Here is a 19494-nt window from a genome sequence, read left to right as displayed (position 1 = left end):
CGATTCTAAATCTGCAGACGTTTCGTGAGGATATTGAATTTCGTGCATCGTTATATTAGAGATGCGCACAAAAAGTCATATATCTTGGACGTACCTACAGCTCGAGATACAGCAGCCAACCAATTATTCTGGTTTAAAACTGGTGATATATTAATATACTAGCAACCCGCCCTCGCTTCGCTTCGGATACTGTAATTTATTATTGATTTCTCCACCATTTAATGGATGTTATTATACATCAAAATGCCTTGCGTAGTTTTAAAGATTTAAGCATACATAGGGACCGATATAGGGACAGAGAAAGCGACTTTGTTTTATACTATGTAGTGATGAAGCAAAAACTTTTTGCGAAAATTGCGCGGACGGAGGAGTATGAAATTTCCCATACTTATACAGAATATAGAGAAGGAATGCAGAACTCTAAATAATATTTTTTTAACTAAGCGACTTTTTTAACTAGCTTACCAGCGAATAGATAGGGACAATGGTTCATAACGAAAAAATTAGGAGGTATAAAATATATACGTCCTGATGGATATCAAAAGCGTACATACAGTACACATAATAATAATTTTTTTTTTTTCTCTACCAATTGATTTTATTTCGAGTATATTTAGTTTATTATTTAGTAATTTCACGCCCTTTTAACAATTATAAACGCTGAGCACTTCACTAGGCTATAAAAAAGGATATTTAAATACTAAAATAAACTATTTATTTATTATTATAATCCTATGAAAAATATAAGTTAGAGAATGTAAGTTCTTGTTTTATGAACGAGCAAAACTTACAGGATTTCGCGATAGCCATTTATTCACTTTTGTTTTCATGACGAAATCAATATGACAACGTCGGATATAGCGGCCTATAGATACGACTCTATCGACTTTCAATGAAATATTTTTTTATTTTCCTACTTATACTGATAGCCTTGAGAGGCTATTTCAGCTTCGCCCTAACATGTAGGTGAGCTCACGGGGCTCAAACCTGACGACGTTGCTAACACGAACCCTAGCAAGAGCCGTGTTTCGCAGAATCTACCATCAGATCGGAAACGCGACCCACTGAGAAGATCCGCCGAAAAACTCAATGGGCTGTGCCTGTGGGTTAATTTACTCGCCGAGCCCTTCGTCTTAAGCGACGGGTTCGACGAGAACGATGACCATGAAATATTAACATCTCATTGCAACTTCCAGAAATTTCATGCAAGAGCTCGACGATAAAATCAATTCTTATACGGATCGATAATTATTATCCTCGGATGTTTCAGACAGTTAATAATAATCGACAGATCGACATTGAGCGCGGTGTTGTGATTTAAATAATTAATTAACTGTTTTAATATAATGAATTGTTGATGAGAATGGTTTTATTGCATGCTTGTTTAATTACAAAGGTAAATTTTTATGGTACGATTTGAGGAAACAGTCGGAGGTTAAGTGTTTTTTGTAAACAAAATGATTTTGTTACCGTATTATCTTTTATGTAATAAACGTATCAAAAACGTTTGATCTAATAATCTTTTACCTGGTCGTGACATCATAGAGATATTTTTTTTGGTACAATTTTTCCTTATTAGGAAAGGCAAGGGGATTTAAGCCCATACAGCCTTGTCTGTTCTATATAAACATCATAGAGATATGAAGGGGTCGAACTGAGAATCGAAAGGCAGCTGGGCAGGACCACATTCACACTCTCAATTTTAAAAGGTTACAAGATCCTCAACACTGAAATGATAATATCTTAAGACACGTTGAGACAACTATCCTGAGACACGTTGTCGACGTTTTTTTTTTCCCTACCTATTTTAGTAACCTCGAAGGGCTTATTCTAGATTCGCCAAATTAGTCGCCCTAGCACGAGTCGTGCTTCACAGAATCTACCAACGGACCAGAACCGCGATCTTCCGATTCGTTTACATCTTAGATATAGTACAGTTTTAGTCCTAGATCTAGTGTAGTCAAAAATCACTTGACCCTCGACCAGCATTCGTACGTCCCGACACTGCAGTGCTGGTCACCAATCATGAAGGAACGATCATATTTAATAGGCTCCCACAAAATTAAGTTCACGTTTTAAATTGATAAGTTGTGGATAAAGATTTTGTAAAAGTATGTACATATAGCAAAGTGTAACAAAAAATCTGTTCGTTTTAATCTCGGTAATGAATCGGCTACAGATAAAATCGACCGGCAAGCCTCATTCGGTATTGAAACGGACGCTGACGTCATTATTTAAAAGTCCACAGGCAAAGGCTTTGGAGCATCCCAGTGTACAACTTGAAAGTGAAGATAGATTTAAAAAAAAAACAAATATTTGGACTTAATTCAGTCATATAAAACCGTTTATTACAAAGATTCCATTTTTTTTATGAAAATGAATAATAATTCGTTATATAAATAAAACAGTTTTTTTTTATTGCTTAGATGGGTGGACGAGCTCACAGCCCACCTGGTGTTAAGTGGTTACTGGAGCCCATAGACATCGACAACGTAAATGCGCCACCCACCTCGAGATTAAGTTCTAAGGTCTCAAGTATAGTTACAACGGCTGCCCCACCCTTCAAACCGAAACGCATTACTGCTTCACGGCAGGAATAGGTAGAGTGGTGGTACCTACCCGCGCGGACTCAAAAGAGGTCCTACCACCAGTTAAAAATGTTGTATGATATATTTTTAAATTCACGTTTATTACAATTTAATAATTCATAATAGTTGCGTTGTTTAACCAATTTAAAACCAATATCACATATGAGAAATAAATAATTGCTATACACCTACGAGTCACAAATGGATACCAATGGGCCGTGAAGACATAGATCTTAGCGGCGCCTCGAATCACTTGATGACATCATAGATCCCACAACCTCGGCGTTACGCCCACGACTCACAAACTTAACATTGCCTTTCGAATATAAATTCTTCAATATACTCGGCTCTTATACCGTAAAATCTAAGATTGATATTTGCGCAAAACGTTCTCGTGTGACGCTTTTTTAAAGCGTGCACTACCAAACAACAATGAATATTGACAAAGTGCATTGGTTTTCAATATTGTTAACATATCTATAACAATTTTGAGAAGAATTCGTTAGGCAGATGTTTTGTTGTGCCCCTGACATTGTCGATGTCCATGAGTGTCGATTATCATTAACGATTAGGTGGGCTGGAGACTTAGAAAAAGAAACACATGACTTCGGATCAAAACTTTCCCTTTCTACATTTTAAGAGAGTTACATTTTTTTTAATACTTATTCGCTGGCTGTCTAAGGGGCCATTCTAGCTACGCTCGGGCCAGTATTTGAGCTCATGAGCTCAACTTGAAAGAGTCTGCTAACACTGGTCTTAGCAAGAGCAATGGCTTCCAGAACCTACCACTGGATCGGAAACGCGACCAACTGAGAAGATCCGGCAAGATACGGTGATTTCGAAGTGGGTGGCGCATTTACGTTGTAGATGTCTATGGGCTCCAGTAACCACTTAACACCAGGTGGCCTGTGAGCTCGTTCATCCATCTAAGCAATAAAATAAAAATAAAAAAAAAGTCAACAATGATGAACATTCATCAGAACACACACTCTTGAAGTCTCTTAAAATATTACAAGCTTTGGTACCTGGCAGATTCTGCTACAAAAATAGTATCTATGAACATTGAAATAAGGCTTAAACTAGTACTTCAAAGAATATTGAGCAATGTCCAACCCTATAGATGACGAATGCTTTGCGGCAGATAAGAACACATTCTACCTGACGAATGTTCTACAACATTTTATCTTGTTTCTACTAATAAGGACCTGAACCAAATAGCGTAGATACAACCCACGCCGTGACTACTCTATCCAAAGTGCTAATTACCGATCGAAACGTGTTCATAGCATTACGACCTTCATTCGATTTATTATTTAGGTCGATATTCCAATGTTTCAAATTAGGACTATAGTATGAATTTAGAATCAATGAATAATAATAATAATAAATGGGAACAAATTACGCACATTCATCCAGTATCAGAAACTGATGAACATACTTATACGGGACATCTGCGGAATTATACAATGATAAAAAGTATTTAGTGTTTTACAAGTATTTTCTTATAGAAGATAGAATAACACAAAAGAATCAAAGCACTAAACACAAAATAGTTAGTGCTCTGTAATAGTCTGTACCTCTTTTGTTAAATTAGCCAATTTCAACATTTCTAGCTCTATGTTGAATTGAAAAATATATTTATCGTCTGCAAAATTTTTGGTCTGATTGCAAAAGCGGAACTATGTCGGCCTCACCTGGAACAGCGGGACAAAATGCCCGAAAGCGGGACTGTCCCGCCCAAATCGGACATATGGTCACATTAAACAAATTAGATACACTTATTCATTCATCTTTCGAACATTGAAGAAAGTTTTCTGAACGATCGCATATATCATTCCAATTACGTATAGCGATTCATAAAATTTTATTTTAAAACGGATTTGTTTATTAATGTTTTTCAATGAAAAAATATTTGTTTGTTCGTGCAACGGTACGTGCACAGCTGATCGAATCGATCTGTCATTGTACGAGTTCATTGAACTTACTCAGTACGGACTCTCTCTGTCAAATGGGTCGTTGGCAAAAAAGAAACCGTATTTTTTTTTGTGAAATGAAAATAAAGTTTGAAGTTCGTAGTTACGTAGTCCGATGCAGTTGTGGTACGTAAACCAAAGAACATTTGTAATTTTAATCAAAAATAATAATTACACACGGAATATACGTAATTAAGATTGTGTAATCAAAGCGTAAGCGAACATCATAAACATCTTCACGGTCATAAGCTGCAAGTTAAAGAGTCAGCTCGGTTTCCTTTTTCGCAAATAAAGTAATGTAAGTTATAATTTACGTGGCATTGAATTGGCATTTGTTGCTCAGATTAACCGACATCTGAGCAGTTGGAACCTCTGTGGAGGGACTTCGGTTCCCTCTGTATATTGTACCGTATGTTTTATGGGGAGTGCTCTGAGGAATTGAGATGATACTACGATCTCGTTTTTACCATCGCATCGCCCGCCACCGGAGTAGATTTCATCAATACTACCTGTGGTCATCCACAGTGCGTTTCCAGAGATCTTTTTTGCCACGCACCATCCGGCTTTGGAATGAGCTCCCCTCCACGGTGTTTCCCGAGCGCTATGACATGTCCTTCTTCAAACGAGGCTTGTGGAGAGTATTAAGCGGTAAGCAGCGGCTTGGCTCTGCCCCTGGCATTGCTGAAGTCCATGGGCGACGGTAACCACTCACCATCAGGTGGGCCGTATGCTCGTCTGCCTACAATGGCAATAAAAAAAACTTCTCTCTTGTTCTGAAGCCAGAAACAATATTTATTTGGCAGCAAAAATAGACGGTGGTACTTAATTATATGCGCTACCATACACCCTGCCACTGGTCAATGCGACCACACCGACAAATCTGTAATGACTCCGCAATTGGTGTCAAAACATGTTTCGTTACTCAATTATAGAACTTAATTACATATCATTTAGATTCAATGTAAACGGACAGCGACAAAGTATATAAACACGCCTTTCTATAGTCCGTTTCTACCTTAACGGGACTACCTGACCATTTAGTGTTTACTGAGCAATTTAGTGGTGCTTTTCCCAGAAAATATGCGTCGTAATCGCCCGCACAAGTGATTCGCGGAAGGCGACGCAATTTAAATGCCTTAAATTGTACAAGAATACGCAATGAATCACAACAAAAAGCAAAAGGAACATATCCAGGACTTAATAAAAAGACAAACGGAACGTGACTACAAGAAGCACATCTACTAGAAGAAATTTAAGTTGATAAGAAAAAAAAAACAAATAGTTTGAACCAATCGTTATAAAGCAGTATTATTTTTTTTGCTTATATGGGCGGACGAGCTCACAGCGTATGGTTACCGGAGCTCATAGACATCTACAACGTAAATGCGCCACCCACCTTGAGATATAAGTTCTAAGATCTCAAGTATAGTTACAACGGCTGTTCCACCCTTCAAACCGAAACGCATTACTGCTTCACGGCAGAAAGAAGCAGGGTGGTGGTACCTATCAGTGCGGACTCACAAGAGGACCTGCCACCAGTAAAGAGTATCAATAAAAAATTTGTATCAATACATGATTAACGAAAAAGACTCTAAAGTAAGGTCAACTTGGTGAGGCGTAGTAGTAACACCTATCTATGAGGTCGTGGGACAACCACGCGTTCTGATTTAAAGACTGACTTCGTCGTCATGTTTCCATGCGAGTGGCCGTATTCATGCTCTGTACCCACTTAAAACCAGGCAGGCCGTGAGCTCGTCACAAAATCCTCAGCAATAAATGCAAACCGATAACCAGTAAGGAATAAAACGATATCGTAAAAATATATAAACGAAATTCTGTCCAAAAAAAAAAACATGGATAGAGAAACATCAAGAAATTTTAAAATTCAAATGTAAGCTATTAATTATTATGGATGTTACTACACGGACTGCGTACAACAAAGCCTGTATAAATATTAATAGTTATGTCCGTAAAAAATACATTTGATATGCGACTGATAGTTTAGATTCCTCACAAATTGCGTTCTCTATGTGATAGATGCGATTTCTTTTAGATCTCAATCCTTATAGTGACATTTCGCTTAATGTCTTTGTAATTAAAAGAGCGTTTTATTTGGTACTAGTTGACCCGGCAGATTTCGTGGTGCCTCAATCTATACTAATATTATAAAGAGGAAAGATTTGTTTGTTTGTTTGTTTCGAATAGGCTCCGAAACTACTGGACCGATTTGAAAAATTCTTTTTCCATTAGAAGCCGACATTGTCCCTGATGAACATAGGCTACTTTTTTTATTTATTTTTTATTTAATTTTTTTGGTTTCATGTGTGTTTTAATGTTTCCGAAGCGAAGCGAGGGCGGGTCGCTAGTCGATAAATAAAAGACGTAAAAGGAATTCGTCCCACGGGGAACACAACAAAGGGAAAACAAAATTGTAATTTTCATTTAATTCCGAGCATTTTCATATTTACATACCTTTTAAACCTTCTTTGGACTTCCACAAATAATTCAAGACCAAAATCAGCCAAATCGGTCCAGCCGTTCTCGAGTTTTAGCGAGACTAACGAACACCAATTCATTTTTATATATATATAGATTAGCATTAACAGTTACATATTTTTAATTGAAGTTCAATTAAGTTTACTGCATTAAAATAGATGAAGAAGTTTTTTTGTTATGCTAATTTTTTTCCAAAATTTACACCTTAAATCGTTAGATCCTGTAAAGTTGCAAAAATGTCGCTTAAACCAAATGCGCTTTCACCCGTCGATATGTATTGTCGTCGTGGCCTAAAGAATAAGACGCCCGTTGCATTCGTATCGACCGATGCACCGGTGTTCGAATCCCGCAGGCGGGTACCAATTTTTCTAATGAAACACGTAGGTACTTAACAAATGTTCACGATTGACTTCCACGGTGAAGGAATAACATCGTGTAATAAAAATCAAACCCGCAAAATTATAATTTGCGTAATTACTGGTAGGAGGACCTCTTCTGAGTCCGCACGGGTAGGTACCACCGCCCTGCCTATTTCTGCCGTGAAGCAGTAATGCGTTTCGGTTTGAAGGGCGGGGCAGCCGTTGTAACTATACTGAGACCTTAGAACTTATATCTCAAGGTGAGTGGCGCATTTACGTTGTAGATGTCTGTGGGCTCCAGTAACCACTTAACACCAGGTGGGCTTTGAGCTCGTCCACTCATCTAAGCAGTAAAACAAAATAACTTTAGTAACATTAGCACAGCTGGTTTTGCTTACAGCTTTCTATCTTTATTCTTTAGACGGGCATATATATGTATCTATACTATCTATACTATACTAATATTATAAAGAGGAAAGATTTGTTTGTTTGTTTGTTTCGAATAGGCTCCGAAACTACTGGACCGATTTGAAAAATTCTTTTTCCATTAGAAGCCGACATTGTCCCTGATGAACATAGGCTACTTTTTTTTTTATTTTATTTTTTCATGTTTGTTTTAATGTTTCCGAAGCGAAGCGAGGGCGGGTCGCTAGTATAAGTATATATATGTCATGCTTTATTATCCGTTCGTCTCGTTCACTTCCCGGCCTATTTACTGGGGCTTCCTCATAATTTAATATCTAATATTAGAGTTGAATCGGGGCCAAAATACGTACGTTGACCTGCCTCAATGTAGATTACGTTAGGGATATGTAAACAAGTGACCGCCTGGATAGGGCGATATTTGATTATGTTATCACAGATAGCTTACCACGTTGACTGATATATAGGTCACCAATGTCATAAGAACAAAATGTGTTTAGATTTAAAGAAAGAAACGCTATAAACATTTTTTTCAGTAGAAGCTGGCGTATGAGAGGTTACTAATTTGTATACTCTTTGTCCTCAGATATCAGACATCGTCGTTGGACAAGAACCAAACGTGACGGCCCGGGAAGCTCTCCTGAGCTGGGCCCGACGCTCCACGGCCAAGTACCCTGGGGTGAGGGTGAGCGACTTCACGTCTTCTTGGAGAGACGGGCTCGCCTTCAACGCGCTCATACACAGGAACCGCCCTGATCTGATAGACTGGCGTAATATCAGGTGTGTCTTCGATTTATTGATTCCAAATCCATAACATATCGTCTTCTCGCATTAAAAGTGTACAATTTCAAAAATATTCGAAATTGAGTTAATATGCGGAATCATTTGGTATCCAGTATTTTTCTCATAAATACTGTCAAAAGAGCGTTGTTTAGTTATACTTTTTTTTAGTTTACCTATATTTTGACTACTATTAACAAAATTAATACATAATTTTATCTTTTAAATACAGATAATGTAACTGATCAAAATAAAAAATAAATGTTGCAAAGATGATTAATATTAAACCTATCACATGTTAAACCTTTAAAACACTCTCCTGTAAAATTAGTAAGTTTTGAGATTATACAGTTTTAATGCGAGAAGACGATATGTTTTTTTGACTATGCTGAACTAGTGGTAGGACGTCTTGTGAGCCCTTGGTGTGTTAGGCCTCGAGCTGGTCCACCCTTGTAAGCAATAATAAATAATAATACCTATGAATTTTCAGAGAAAAACGTAAATGAAGAAAAGTTAATTGAAATACAATTTCATTTTTCAGATCAAGACAAGTCCGTGAGCGCTTGGAGACAGCCTTCCATGTAGTCGAAAAGGAATATGGAGTCACCAGACTGTTGGATCCTGAAGGTACGAATTCATACCGTTACTGCGGATTTTTAAGGAAATTCTGTACAATATACACGCATTATCATCACACATCCAGTACCAATTCTGATATTTAATAGAACTTTGATTGCGATTAACTAAGATGTTAGATAGTGATTAAAATGATTCCTCGAACAAATCTAAACAGGTCAGAGGTACAGGTTGTGTCAATTTGAATTTTACGGCCAATTGTTTCATAGTCTATTGTGATTGTGCGTCACATTACAAGCGTAACTCAGAAGGCTTGACACATTGTATTATTAAAATTATTCGCAAGTATAATTATTATAGTCAGGCGTTCGCAAGGTACCTACTGCTCTAAGAATGGAACAGTATTCATTTGGCTAATCCTAGTTTTCCGACGCACGTATTTTTTTGTTTAGTTTTGTTTCTTACCTATGGTGATAGCCTTGAGAGGTTATCTCAGCTTCTTGACGTATAGGTGAGCTCACGGGGCTCAAACCGGAGTGTTGCTAACACTGGCCCTAGCAAGAGCAGTGCTTCGCGGAATCTACCATTGGATCGGAAACGCGACCCACTGAGAAGATCCGGCGAGAAACTCAGTGGGCTGTGTCTATGGGTTAATTTACTCGCAAGCGATGGGTTCGGTGAGGACGGTGACCGGAGCTTGAGGTACCTAAAAGCACCGTTAATGCCGTCTTCTCAAAGTGGCGCAATGATGCCGACTGTAAATATTTACTGACCGAGTCGAGCTCCAGGTCATCATAGAGATTCACGTTCCTTAGGAACCATGGTGGTCCGACGGCTATCCTGCAAAAACGGGGTTGAATGACTTGAAGGGTTTTCAAGTTGGTGCGGGCCGTGTGAGCGAACACTTGCATAGGTCATGACGGGGCGTAAAGTTTTGTAAAGACGCACATATAATGAACCGGATGTAATACAAGTGAAGTTGACAACGGGCCTATTTTAGATCGTGTTTGAAGTTTAGTACAAAATGTCGAAATGTCGTAAAACTATTCATATTTTGTTTAACGTTTGATAGTATAAAGTCGTGATTCGTAGTTTCAACGGCAATCATTTTTTTTAAGGATTAATTGTGGAGTGCCAAAAGAGTTGCGTTTTCCCGGGATTAAGGATTAGAATGGACGGCCGTCGAAAGAGAGAATTGGATATTTGTTGTTTTTGCAAAATTGCCGCGTGAACTTAAACGGTGGTTTGACGTGTTTACTAGAACAAAATAAGCCACGATATAACCATAAAAAAATACGTTAAAACAACGATTAACCGCATTTGGTATCGCTCGCCTTTTTTTTTCGTTCGATATCATTTTGAAGTCGTCGTGGCCTAAAGGATAAGACGTCCGGTGCATTCGTATCGAGCGATGTACTGGTGTTCGAATCTCGCTGGCGGGTACCAATTTTTCTAATGAAATACGTACTCATCAAATGTTCACGATTGACTTCCACGGTGAAGAAATAACATCGTGCAATAAAAATCAAACCCGCAAAATTATAATTTGCGTAATTACTGATGGTAGGACCTCTTGTGAGTCCGCACGGGTAGATACCACCGCCCCGCCTATTTCTGCCGTGAAGCAGTAATGCGTTTCGGTTTGAAGGGTGGGGCAGCCGTTGTGACTATACTGAGACCTTAGAACTATATCTCAAGGTGTGTGGCGCATTTACGTTGTAGATGTCTATGGGCTCCAGTAACCACTTAACACCAGGTGGGCTGTGAGCTCGTCCACACATCTAAGCAATAAAGAAAAATAAAAAAAATTTAAAGATGCTTACTACATTTTATAGGAAACCATTTCTAAATCAAGAACGGGTATGCTTATAATTTTTAATGCAACTTAATTGTAAAATTAAGATAATATTAATAAGTTGCGTCTGCTAAAAATACGGATGCTTAGGTCACCTCGTCTTAAGGGCGGATTTGATTTAAAAATTGTAACGAATATTTCACAGAAACAATGATTGAATAACCGTTTCAATTGAATTAGCGGCCCTTTGTGACCATTTTTTAGATAGTTTTCGTGATCACGGACGACACGATTTTTTTAAAATAAAATGTATTCCGTTTCAATTTTAATAATTTTACGCTTCGCAAACGGAAAAGCCCTTTGATGACGTCACGTCTCACAAATACGGCATCCGATCAATTGTAATTCTCGAACGGCGCTGCATCTTAATTAATGATTTCTGAATCACACGTCAACTTGTCATTTACAATGCGACGAGAATACGTATGTATCTATAAATCTTACTTCCTATGGACAGATAAGAAATTCGCGTATCGAATGACATATCTTGAAGTAGTTAATCGGTGTTGCCTCTTTTATCGTATAAGGTACGGTACTAAAATACATATCGACGCTTGAAAAGCAAACGTGACTAAGCGACAATGCGTAAAATTCTATTTTAACGAATCTAGCTGTAGGATTGAAATTATTTTAATACAGACTATTTAGTGTACCTATTTAGTACAGACGTAGAAATATATATTTTTTGCCCATCGAATATGGTTATTGCCTATCATTTATATATAAAGCAGTTATTGTCGCTTAGTCACGTTTGCCTTTCAAGCACGCGGACTCAGGAGAGGTTCCACCACCAGTAAACTGAACGAAAATAATGATTAATTTTATATTTAGCACCGTTTTCACACTGGACGGGATATTAGAGCGATTATTTTTTTTTTTTTTTTTTTTTATTGCCCTTGTAGGCACGAGCATACGGCCCACCTGATGGTGAGTGGTTACCATCGCCCATGGACTTCAGCAATGCCAGGGGCAGAGCCAAGCCGCTGCCTACCGAAGCCAAGCCGCTGCCTACCGAGCCAAGCCGCTGCCTACCGATTATAAAATTATTGTATTGTTTTTTGAAGCGTGATGCAAATTTTCAAGTTAATCGGACTTCTTGAAAATGACGTTCAAATATTCCGTGACACACAGACAGACACACCAAGCTAACAAAATCGTGTTAAAAAGTATCAAAAATTTCGCCGAATCAGTAGCATTATCATAGTTTTAATGCGGTGTGAATAAACGTTGGAGGATTGCACGGTTGTCATATTAGATGTTATCGGTGACATAGTTCGCGTGTAGTTAATATTGCTGTAATTTTTCGCTTAGAAAATAGCGTAGAGTTTTAACGGTAATTTTGTAAATTGATTTATGTTCCCAGGCATTTTTATGTCGTCACTAAAAATTGCATTCGTACATTAGCTCCTGAATTAATAATTTAATAATTATCGAAATAAAAATAGAGACTTTTTTGATTTCATTGATGGCAACCCCGCAACAAATCAGTAGTACAACAGGCTTTTAAATTAAATCAAATTGAAGGAAAGGGCAACAAATTTCCTAAAAAGGTTCTTAGTGATATAATGAACATAAAGTCTTCGTAGACCGTTTTTTGAGTCTAGTATAAATTTGGATAAATCTTTTTTGGTATGTTTATTAAGATTACTCAGGAAACGAACACAATAAAAACAAAAAAAAACATGGCCAGATCTTAAAATTAGACGCTTGGAGCAACAATTTGCTGTTTTTGTTTTACTGTACGATAATTTTTCTCCGATATACATCCTGTTGAAAATTACGAAAAAAAATTGAATTTCTTTATATCAATTAATTTTTATGACTTGATCTTCGTATTACGAGAACTATTGGATCTATCATTTCGAGGGTTGAAAGGCTATCTGGTTTAAGCGTCATTTCGCTTAATACGCGACATTTCTCTTTGCAATTAGAGGTGCGTTTTATTTGTTATCAGCATCAACAGTTCGATGTTTTTAATGTAGTAAACTTAATTCGATTACTCCAATTAAGTTTACTACATTCAAATAGCTGAAGAAGTTTGTTTTTAATACGTTATTTTTACGTATTACGACTTTTAAATGGTTCTCTTGTAAAGTTGCAAAATTGTCGCTCAAACCTGTTGATTCGATGGTGATAACTTAATGTTTATTCCCAGACGTGGACACCCACGAGCCGGACGAGAAGTCCCTCATCACGTACATCTCGTCGCTGTACGAGACGTTCCCGGAGCCCCCGGCCGTGCATCCGCTGTTCGACGCGGAGTCCCAGCGCCGGGCGGCCGCTTACACCGAGCAGGCGGCCCAACATCGCGCTTGGCTGCACGAGAAATGCGCGCTAATGCAGGTAAGCTTGATCTCCTTGCTATGTACTTAGTGCGTTAACGTTCTCGATCGCGTTAAAGTTAACTCCGATTTGTATGGGGTCGGAACAGCGCCCCTAGCGGCAAACGAAGGGAAGCTGAAACTTTTACGCGATCGAGAAGTTAAAAACTCGCACTAAGTACACTGGTTTATCATCCCTGACTCTCTAGTTTCATACGTACGAGTACACGGGATTAGTGATATGCATGATATTGGATACTCTTTTCATTTCTTATTAAATATAAATTTATTTCCAAACATTTACACAAAATATTATTTTAATAACCTAAAAGTACATATTATTATCCGCAACACGCTTCGTCAGATTATAGAAATAGAGTTATCAGTAACATGATCTCTTATTAAATGTATTCACAGTCTACCGTGGTGACAGTCTTTTACATATTTATAGGTATCACCAATGCGCTAGTTATAGCCTGACTATAAATTCGACTATAACTTTCGAAGTCAAGCACTAAGCATTAGTCGTTTTAGGTAGTACTTCCACGTAGCGTGCACTGTAGAATTATTTGAAGCGGTTATTTGATGTCGCGTCAGTCGGGTCGTCTTGCTTAGGGGCATATCTTGAACACCCTGTATGTAACACTGGTGGTAGGACCTCTTGTGAGTCCACACGGGTAGGTACCACCACCCTGCCTATTTCTGCCGTGGAGCAGTAATGCGTTTCGGCTTAAAGGGCGGGGCAGCCGTTGTAACTTAACTGAGACCTTAGAACTCGTATCTCAAGGTGGGTGGCGGCATTTACGTTGTATATGGAAAGTTTCAATATAAACTTTTATTCCAGGACCGTGCTTTCCCGTCAACTTTGATAGAAATGAAGAAGCTGCTCAGCGAGAGCACGCGGTTCCGCAACGAGGAGGTGCCGCTCAGGCAGAGAGAGAAGCAGAAGCTCGTCCACCAGTACAGGGAGTTAGAGGTATGGGGTATTTCCAACCGGTACTGGATGAAACTCTGATGCATATATTTTATACAGACCCTGCACACTGTCAGAGTATCAACATAACTGATTGATTTTCTTCTGATTAGTGAGATTATCATATGACTACAAAATTTATCTAGCCTAAATTTTTAATATAGAGATTCAGTAATTTGGGATTGAGTGAATCTGTATAAAGGCATTTTCTGTTCCTATTTGAAAGATATGAAAATTGTTCTTCTAATGCCATTGAAATTTCGACCTTACGTCGTAAAGCAAAAGACGACAATCGGGATTGTGTATAAAGGCATTTTCCGTTCATATTTGAAAGAAATGACAATTGTTCTTCTAATGCCATTGAAATTGCGACCTTAGGATTTAAGGCCAAAGGAGGCAATCGGGATTGTGTATAAAGGCATCTTCCGTTCCTATTTGAAAGAAATGACAATTGCACCTCTAATGCAATTGAAATTGTGACCTTATGTTGTAAGACAAAAAGCCGCATTCAGGATTGTGCCGTGATCCTGGTTTCTTGTTCCAGAAATATTTCGAAACAGTGGGCGAGTGCGATATCGAGCCGACGCTGCGCCCCGAGGCGCTGGAGCAGGGCTGGGCGCGGCTGCTGATGGCGCAGCAGGAGCGGGAGCGCGACCTCACCGACGAGATTCGGCGCCTCGAGCGCCTGCAGAGACTGGCCGAGAAACTGCACAGGTACGGTCTGACTCTGGTCCCTTAATGATCTCCTACAGCCCACTGAGTTTCTCGCCGGGTGTTCTTAGTGGGTCGCGTTTCCGATCCGGTGGTAGATTCTGCGATGCACGGCTCTTGCTAGGGTTCGTGTTAGCAACGTCGTCGAACGATGACCGGTAGCATGCCACGCGAACTGAGCCGACGTTTGACGACTAGTTGCGGCTCACATCCACTAGATGGCGCGCTTTCGTTTCGTTTGTCGTTTTTTTTTTTTTTTTTTTTTTATGATTGAAGGATTACTGGTGGCCCGGAGGCCTTTCCAGTTTCACCAGGACAGGTGGGCGAGCAAAGGCTCAGCCAGGAGGGGTGGGATTTGCTAACAGCTACCCGAGCGCCTCCGAAGGAGACCTAACAACTCAAGAGTAGCTGCTTCGCGAATGAATCTACTACCGGATCGGAATCGCGACCCGCTGAGAAGATCCGGCGAGAAACTCAGCGAGCTGATTCATGGGTTAGGTTGCACGGCGAACTCTTTGTCGAGTTCGACGAGTACGGTTACCGAGGTCCCTAAGCCTGCTCCTAGAGCTGAAGGCGTCTAGTGCAAAGGTTATTGGATCTGATGGATCCGTAAGGACGTGTCTAGGGCGTCGACGGTGACTGGCTCCTGCATGATCAGGATTCGGGGAGTAGTCAGCGGCGGCTACGATAAGGCGATTATCATGACGCATAGCCTTATCGAAGTACCGTTCCGACGCTGACTTCATGTATTTCTGTATAGATTCGAGGCCCAGGTCGTCGTGTAGGTCAACGTTCCTCACGAACCACGGAGCTCCGACGGCTAACCTGCAAAAGCGGGATTGTAGAGATTGAAGGGTGTCTATGTGTGTGCGGGCCGCGTGAGCGAACACCACACTCGCGTAAGTCATGACGGGCCTTATGCAAGTTTTGTAAAGTGTCACCTTGTTCCGAAGGGACATTTTACTCCGCTTACAGATCATGGGGTAGAGTCTACCGAGAATAAACGCGGCACGGTCACGGACTGATTTTATATGCGGGCGGAATGTCATCGATGCATCCAGGGTAACGCCCAGGTACTTGACCTTCCTGGCCCAGGGTATGGATTGACTAAAGAGAGTAATCGGGGGTGTGAGATTCCTCCTCCTAATACGGGAGGAAATCCGTGTGGAGCTTCCCCTCTGAAATAGCACCGCAGTACTTTTCGCTGGGTTGATGTCTATGCGCCATTTTCGGAACCACTGTCCTAGGGCTAGGGCTGCGCTCTGAAGCTTCTTCGCGATTAGGGACTTGTTTCTACTGGAATAGTAAACAGTCGTGTCGTCGGCGAATAAAGCTAAATGGGTCGGCGGCGACCGGGGAATATCGTTAACGAATAAGCTAAATAGGAGGGGTGAGAGGACAGAGCCTTGCGGGACTCCAGCTGTAAGAGGTCGTGGGGAGGAGCGGGTTCCCTCGACTCGATATCGAAAAGAGCGGTTCGACAAGAAGTCCCGTATGATGAGCACGAGACTATCCGGCACACCCATGTTGAATAGTTTGAAAATCAAACCGTTGTGCCAGACTTTGTCGAACGCTTTTGCGACGTCGAAGAAGAGAGCTCCCGTGTATAACGGTTTTGGTCGATTAAGCCCTACAAGAATGTGCTCCGTGAGGCGGTGCACCTGTTGAACGCATGAGTGATTTGTACGGAATCCGAATTGTTCATCGATGAGAATGCCCTTGGATGAGACGAAGTCTCTGAGGCGTTTGTAGAGCAGACGCTCATACAGTTTGCCCAGAGACATGAGGAGGCTAATCGGGCGGTAACTCGTCGGATTATTTTTTGGTTTACCGGGTTTGTGTATGCCGATAACGTCCGCTTCTTTCCACACCGCGGGAAAGATACAGTTCGCCATAGCGGCATTGAAAATAGATGCCAACATCACGATGAGTTGGACGGGTAGAAGTTTAATAACGCGGTTAGATATACCGTCGGAACCGGGAGCCTTGCGAGGACGTAGGTCTTTGATCAAGTCTTTAACTTCTATCGGGGTGACGGGTGGTAACGCATCCGAGGGTGGCAAGGAGGCTCTGCGTTCTACCTCACTGTCTACGAATTCTACATGAACAGGGTCCACGGATTGAGTGCTGGGCGTACACTGGGTTTGCAATGTATCGGCCAGCAGCTCTGCTTTTTCGTCATCATCGAACGCCGTGAGTCGGCCTGAGGGGCCTACGAGGGGGGGCATAGTTACTACTGTATCCGATTTGAGAGTACGAGCTAAGCGGTAGTAAGACCTTTGGGAGGGCGCGAGTCCTTCTAAGAAATCAGACCATCTAGCATCTCGGACTTCGGCGATGCGAGACTTTACGTCGCGTTGTAGGGCACGCATTCGAATACGATTTTCCGCGGTAGGATACCTGTCGTAGGCGCGTATCGAAGCGTTCTTAGCTCTAAGGAGTTCTCTAATATCGTCGGACAATTTGAAGCGGTGAAGGAAGTCCTCCGCTACAACTTGTTTCGATGATCTATCTAATGTCGAGGTGATGTGTGACGTTAAGATGTCTATGGCTTCAGCGGTATCCTGAGGAGTCGGGGTAGAGTCCGGGTTAAACGGGAGCGATGGTGGATCAGATTCAGCCAGGCTAATGCCCAGCGTGTGCCAATCAACCACAGTCCTCGTGACGGGAACGGAATCGGGAGCGCGACCGAGCTTCATAACGACGGGACGGTGGTCTGAATCTAACTCTGAAACTACTTCGATCGAGTGTAAGCGCAGAGTTACGTTTTTTAATAACGCTATGTCGAGTATATCCGGGCGATGCGCGATATTTAGCGGGTAGTGAGTCGGTGTTAGCGGAGCGACGATATCGAAGGCGAGATCATCGACTAACGCGTCAAGCCGCCTGCCATTCGGGGTTGTGGTGTGTGAGTTCCACCTGATGTGTTTACAATTTAGGTCGCCCGCCAGAATGACAGAGCTCCCCATGCCGAGCAGCGCCTCGATATCACTGCTTAGAACGATCTTATCCGGTGGAAGATAAACGGACGCGATAACGATCGGCGCGTGTCCCGTCAGTGAGATTCGGCACACTGATGCTTCGATATTAGCGAGCGCGGGAGGATCGAGCGGGACGCAATGCAGGGCTCTTCTATAGTAAATGACGGTACCACCACCACGAGCAGAGAGCCTGTCGTTCCTGACCATGTTATAGTTCGCGATTTTAGGGTCACGGCGCGCGGGCTTAAGTAGGGTCTCCTGCACTAAAAAGATATCAATTTGATGGTCACGCAAAAAGTCAGAAACCTGATCACGTTGATTTGCGAGACCGTAAGCGTTAAAAAAACCTATCTTTACGGATAGGGGCTTTATTCTACTTATATACGCCATTGATTACCGGCGGAGTGAGGGGAGGACGTACGTATTTAATGACGCGTATACGTCGGCGTATTCTTGCACAACGGCGATAAAGTGTTGTGCAGTGGAGGCAGCGCGAATGGCGTCGCCCAAAGCGTTAACGCGCTCAAAGTTGATCGACTGAAAGAAGTCGATCGCTAAAGCGAGATTGTCGGACGCGGTCGGAGGGCAAGTCGCGGGAGAGGGACGAGTCGCGGGGGCGGGACGAATCGCGGAGGAGGGAGTTGTAGCCGTGTTCATGTACGGCAGCGGTTTCGCCCAGGCCGAGACACTGGGCACCGGCGCCGGAACGAACGCTGGCTTAGCCTGCGACACAGAGGGTGCCGAGGCTTTGATGTCTGGGCCGGAAGCTCGGAGGCGGTTTTGGCGGGCGACGCGGCGATTTATTTTCGGGGCTCGGGGGCATCCGCGGTAATTTGCGGGGTGACCCTGTGTTCGACACAGGACGCAGCTAGGCGGTTCCGTCGCGGTTTTTTGATCGCGAGTGCATAGGGCCGTGGCGTGATCGCCTAAGCACTTGACGCATCGGGGGCGCGCGTGACAGTTACGGGAAGAATGCCCGTATAATTGGCAGTTATGGCACTGGCTAGGTGTGCCTTTCTTGTGTGGGGTTTCAACTGCGATTCCGGAAAGGCTACAGACCGTTCGGATGTTAAATATTTGCTTACCCTCGGGGGTAGGCTGGAGGGCGACGAGAACCATATTATATGGCTCCCTTCCGCGGCCTGTGTGCATGCGGTGTACGGAGTTAACCGGTAGGCCTTGTTCGAGAAGGTCGGCCTTGACGAGCTCGGCATCCAACTCTTTAGGGATGCCACGTATAACGGCACGGAGTTCGCGCTCCTCCTGGAGCGTATACGTGTGGAAACTTATACGCTCCTTACGGAGGTAAGAAGAGAGGGCCCTATGGTCGTCGGGTGTTCTAACCTTAATTTGAATGCCGTTCGCGAGGTTACGGGCATTCGTGAAATTGATATTTTTGGCCTTAAGGGCCAGGGAAACTCGTTCCCAAGCTGCCTTCTCTTGAAGGATTACCGGGGG

General features: G+C 41.8%; 1 protein-coding gene across 48 annotated transcripts in view; it reads left to right on the top strand.

Annotated features, from left to right (window-relative positions):
• LOC101742624 (dystonin) overlaps nucleotides 1-19494 on the top strand; it is a 357476-nt gene that overhangs the window by 191301 nt on the left and 146681 nt on the right. For all 48 annotated transcript variants that reach the window (XM_062674251.1, XM_062674290.1, XM_038017952.2 and 45 more), the window contains 5 exons: nucleotides 8426-8619; nucleotides 9161-9246; nucleotides 13206-13393; nucleotides 14216-14347; nucleotides 14889-15058. In XM_062674251.1, coding sequence (XP_062530235.1) covers nucleotides 8426-8619; nucleotides 9161-9246; nucleotides 13206-13393; nucleotides 14216-14347; nucleotides 14889-15058 — 770 coding nt within the window. The remainder of the gene's footprint in view (nucleotides 1-8425; nucleotides 8620-9160; nucleotides 9247-13205; nucleotides 13394-14215; nucleotides 14348-14888; nucleotides 15059-19494) is intronic.

This window comes from Bombyx mori, chromosome 20, assembly GCF_030269925.1.
Source record: "Bombyx mori chromosome 20, ASM3026992v2".
Classification (NCBI taxonomy): Eukaryota; Metazoa; Arthropoda; class Insecta; order Lepidoptera; family Bombycidae; genus Bombyx; species Bombyx mori.
This window is presented reverse-complemented; position numbering and strand designations above follow the sequence as displayed.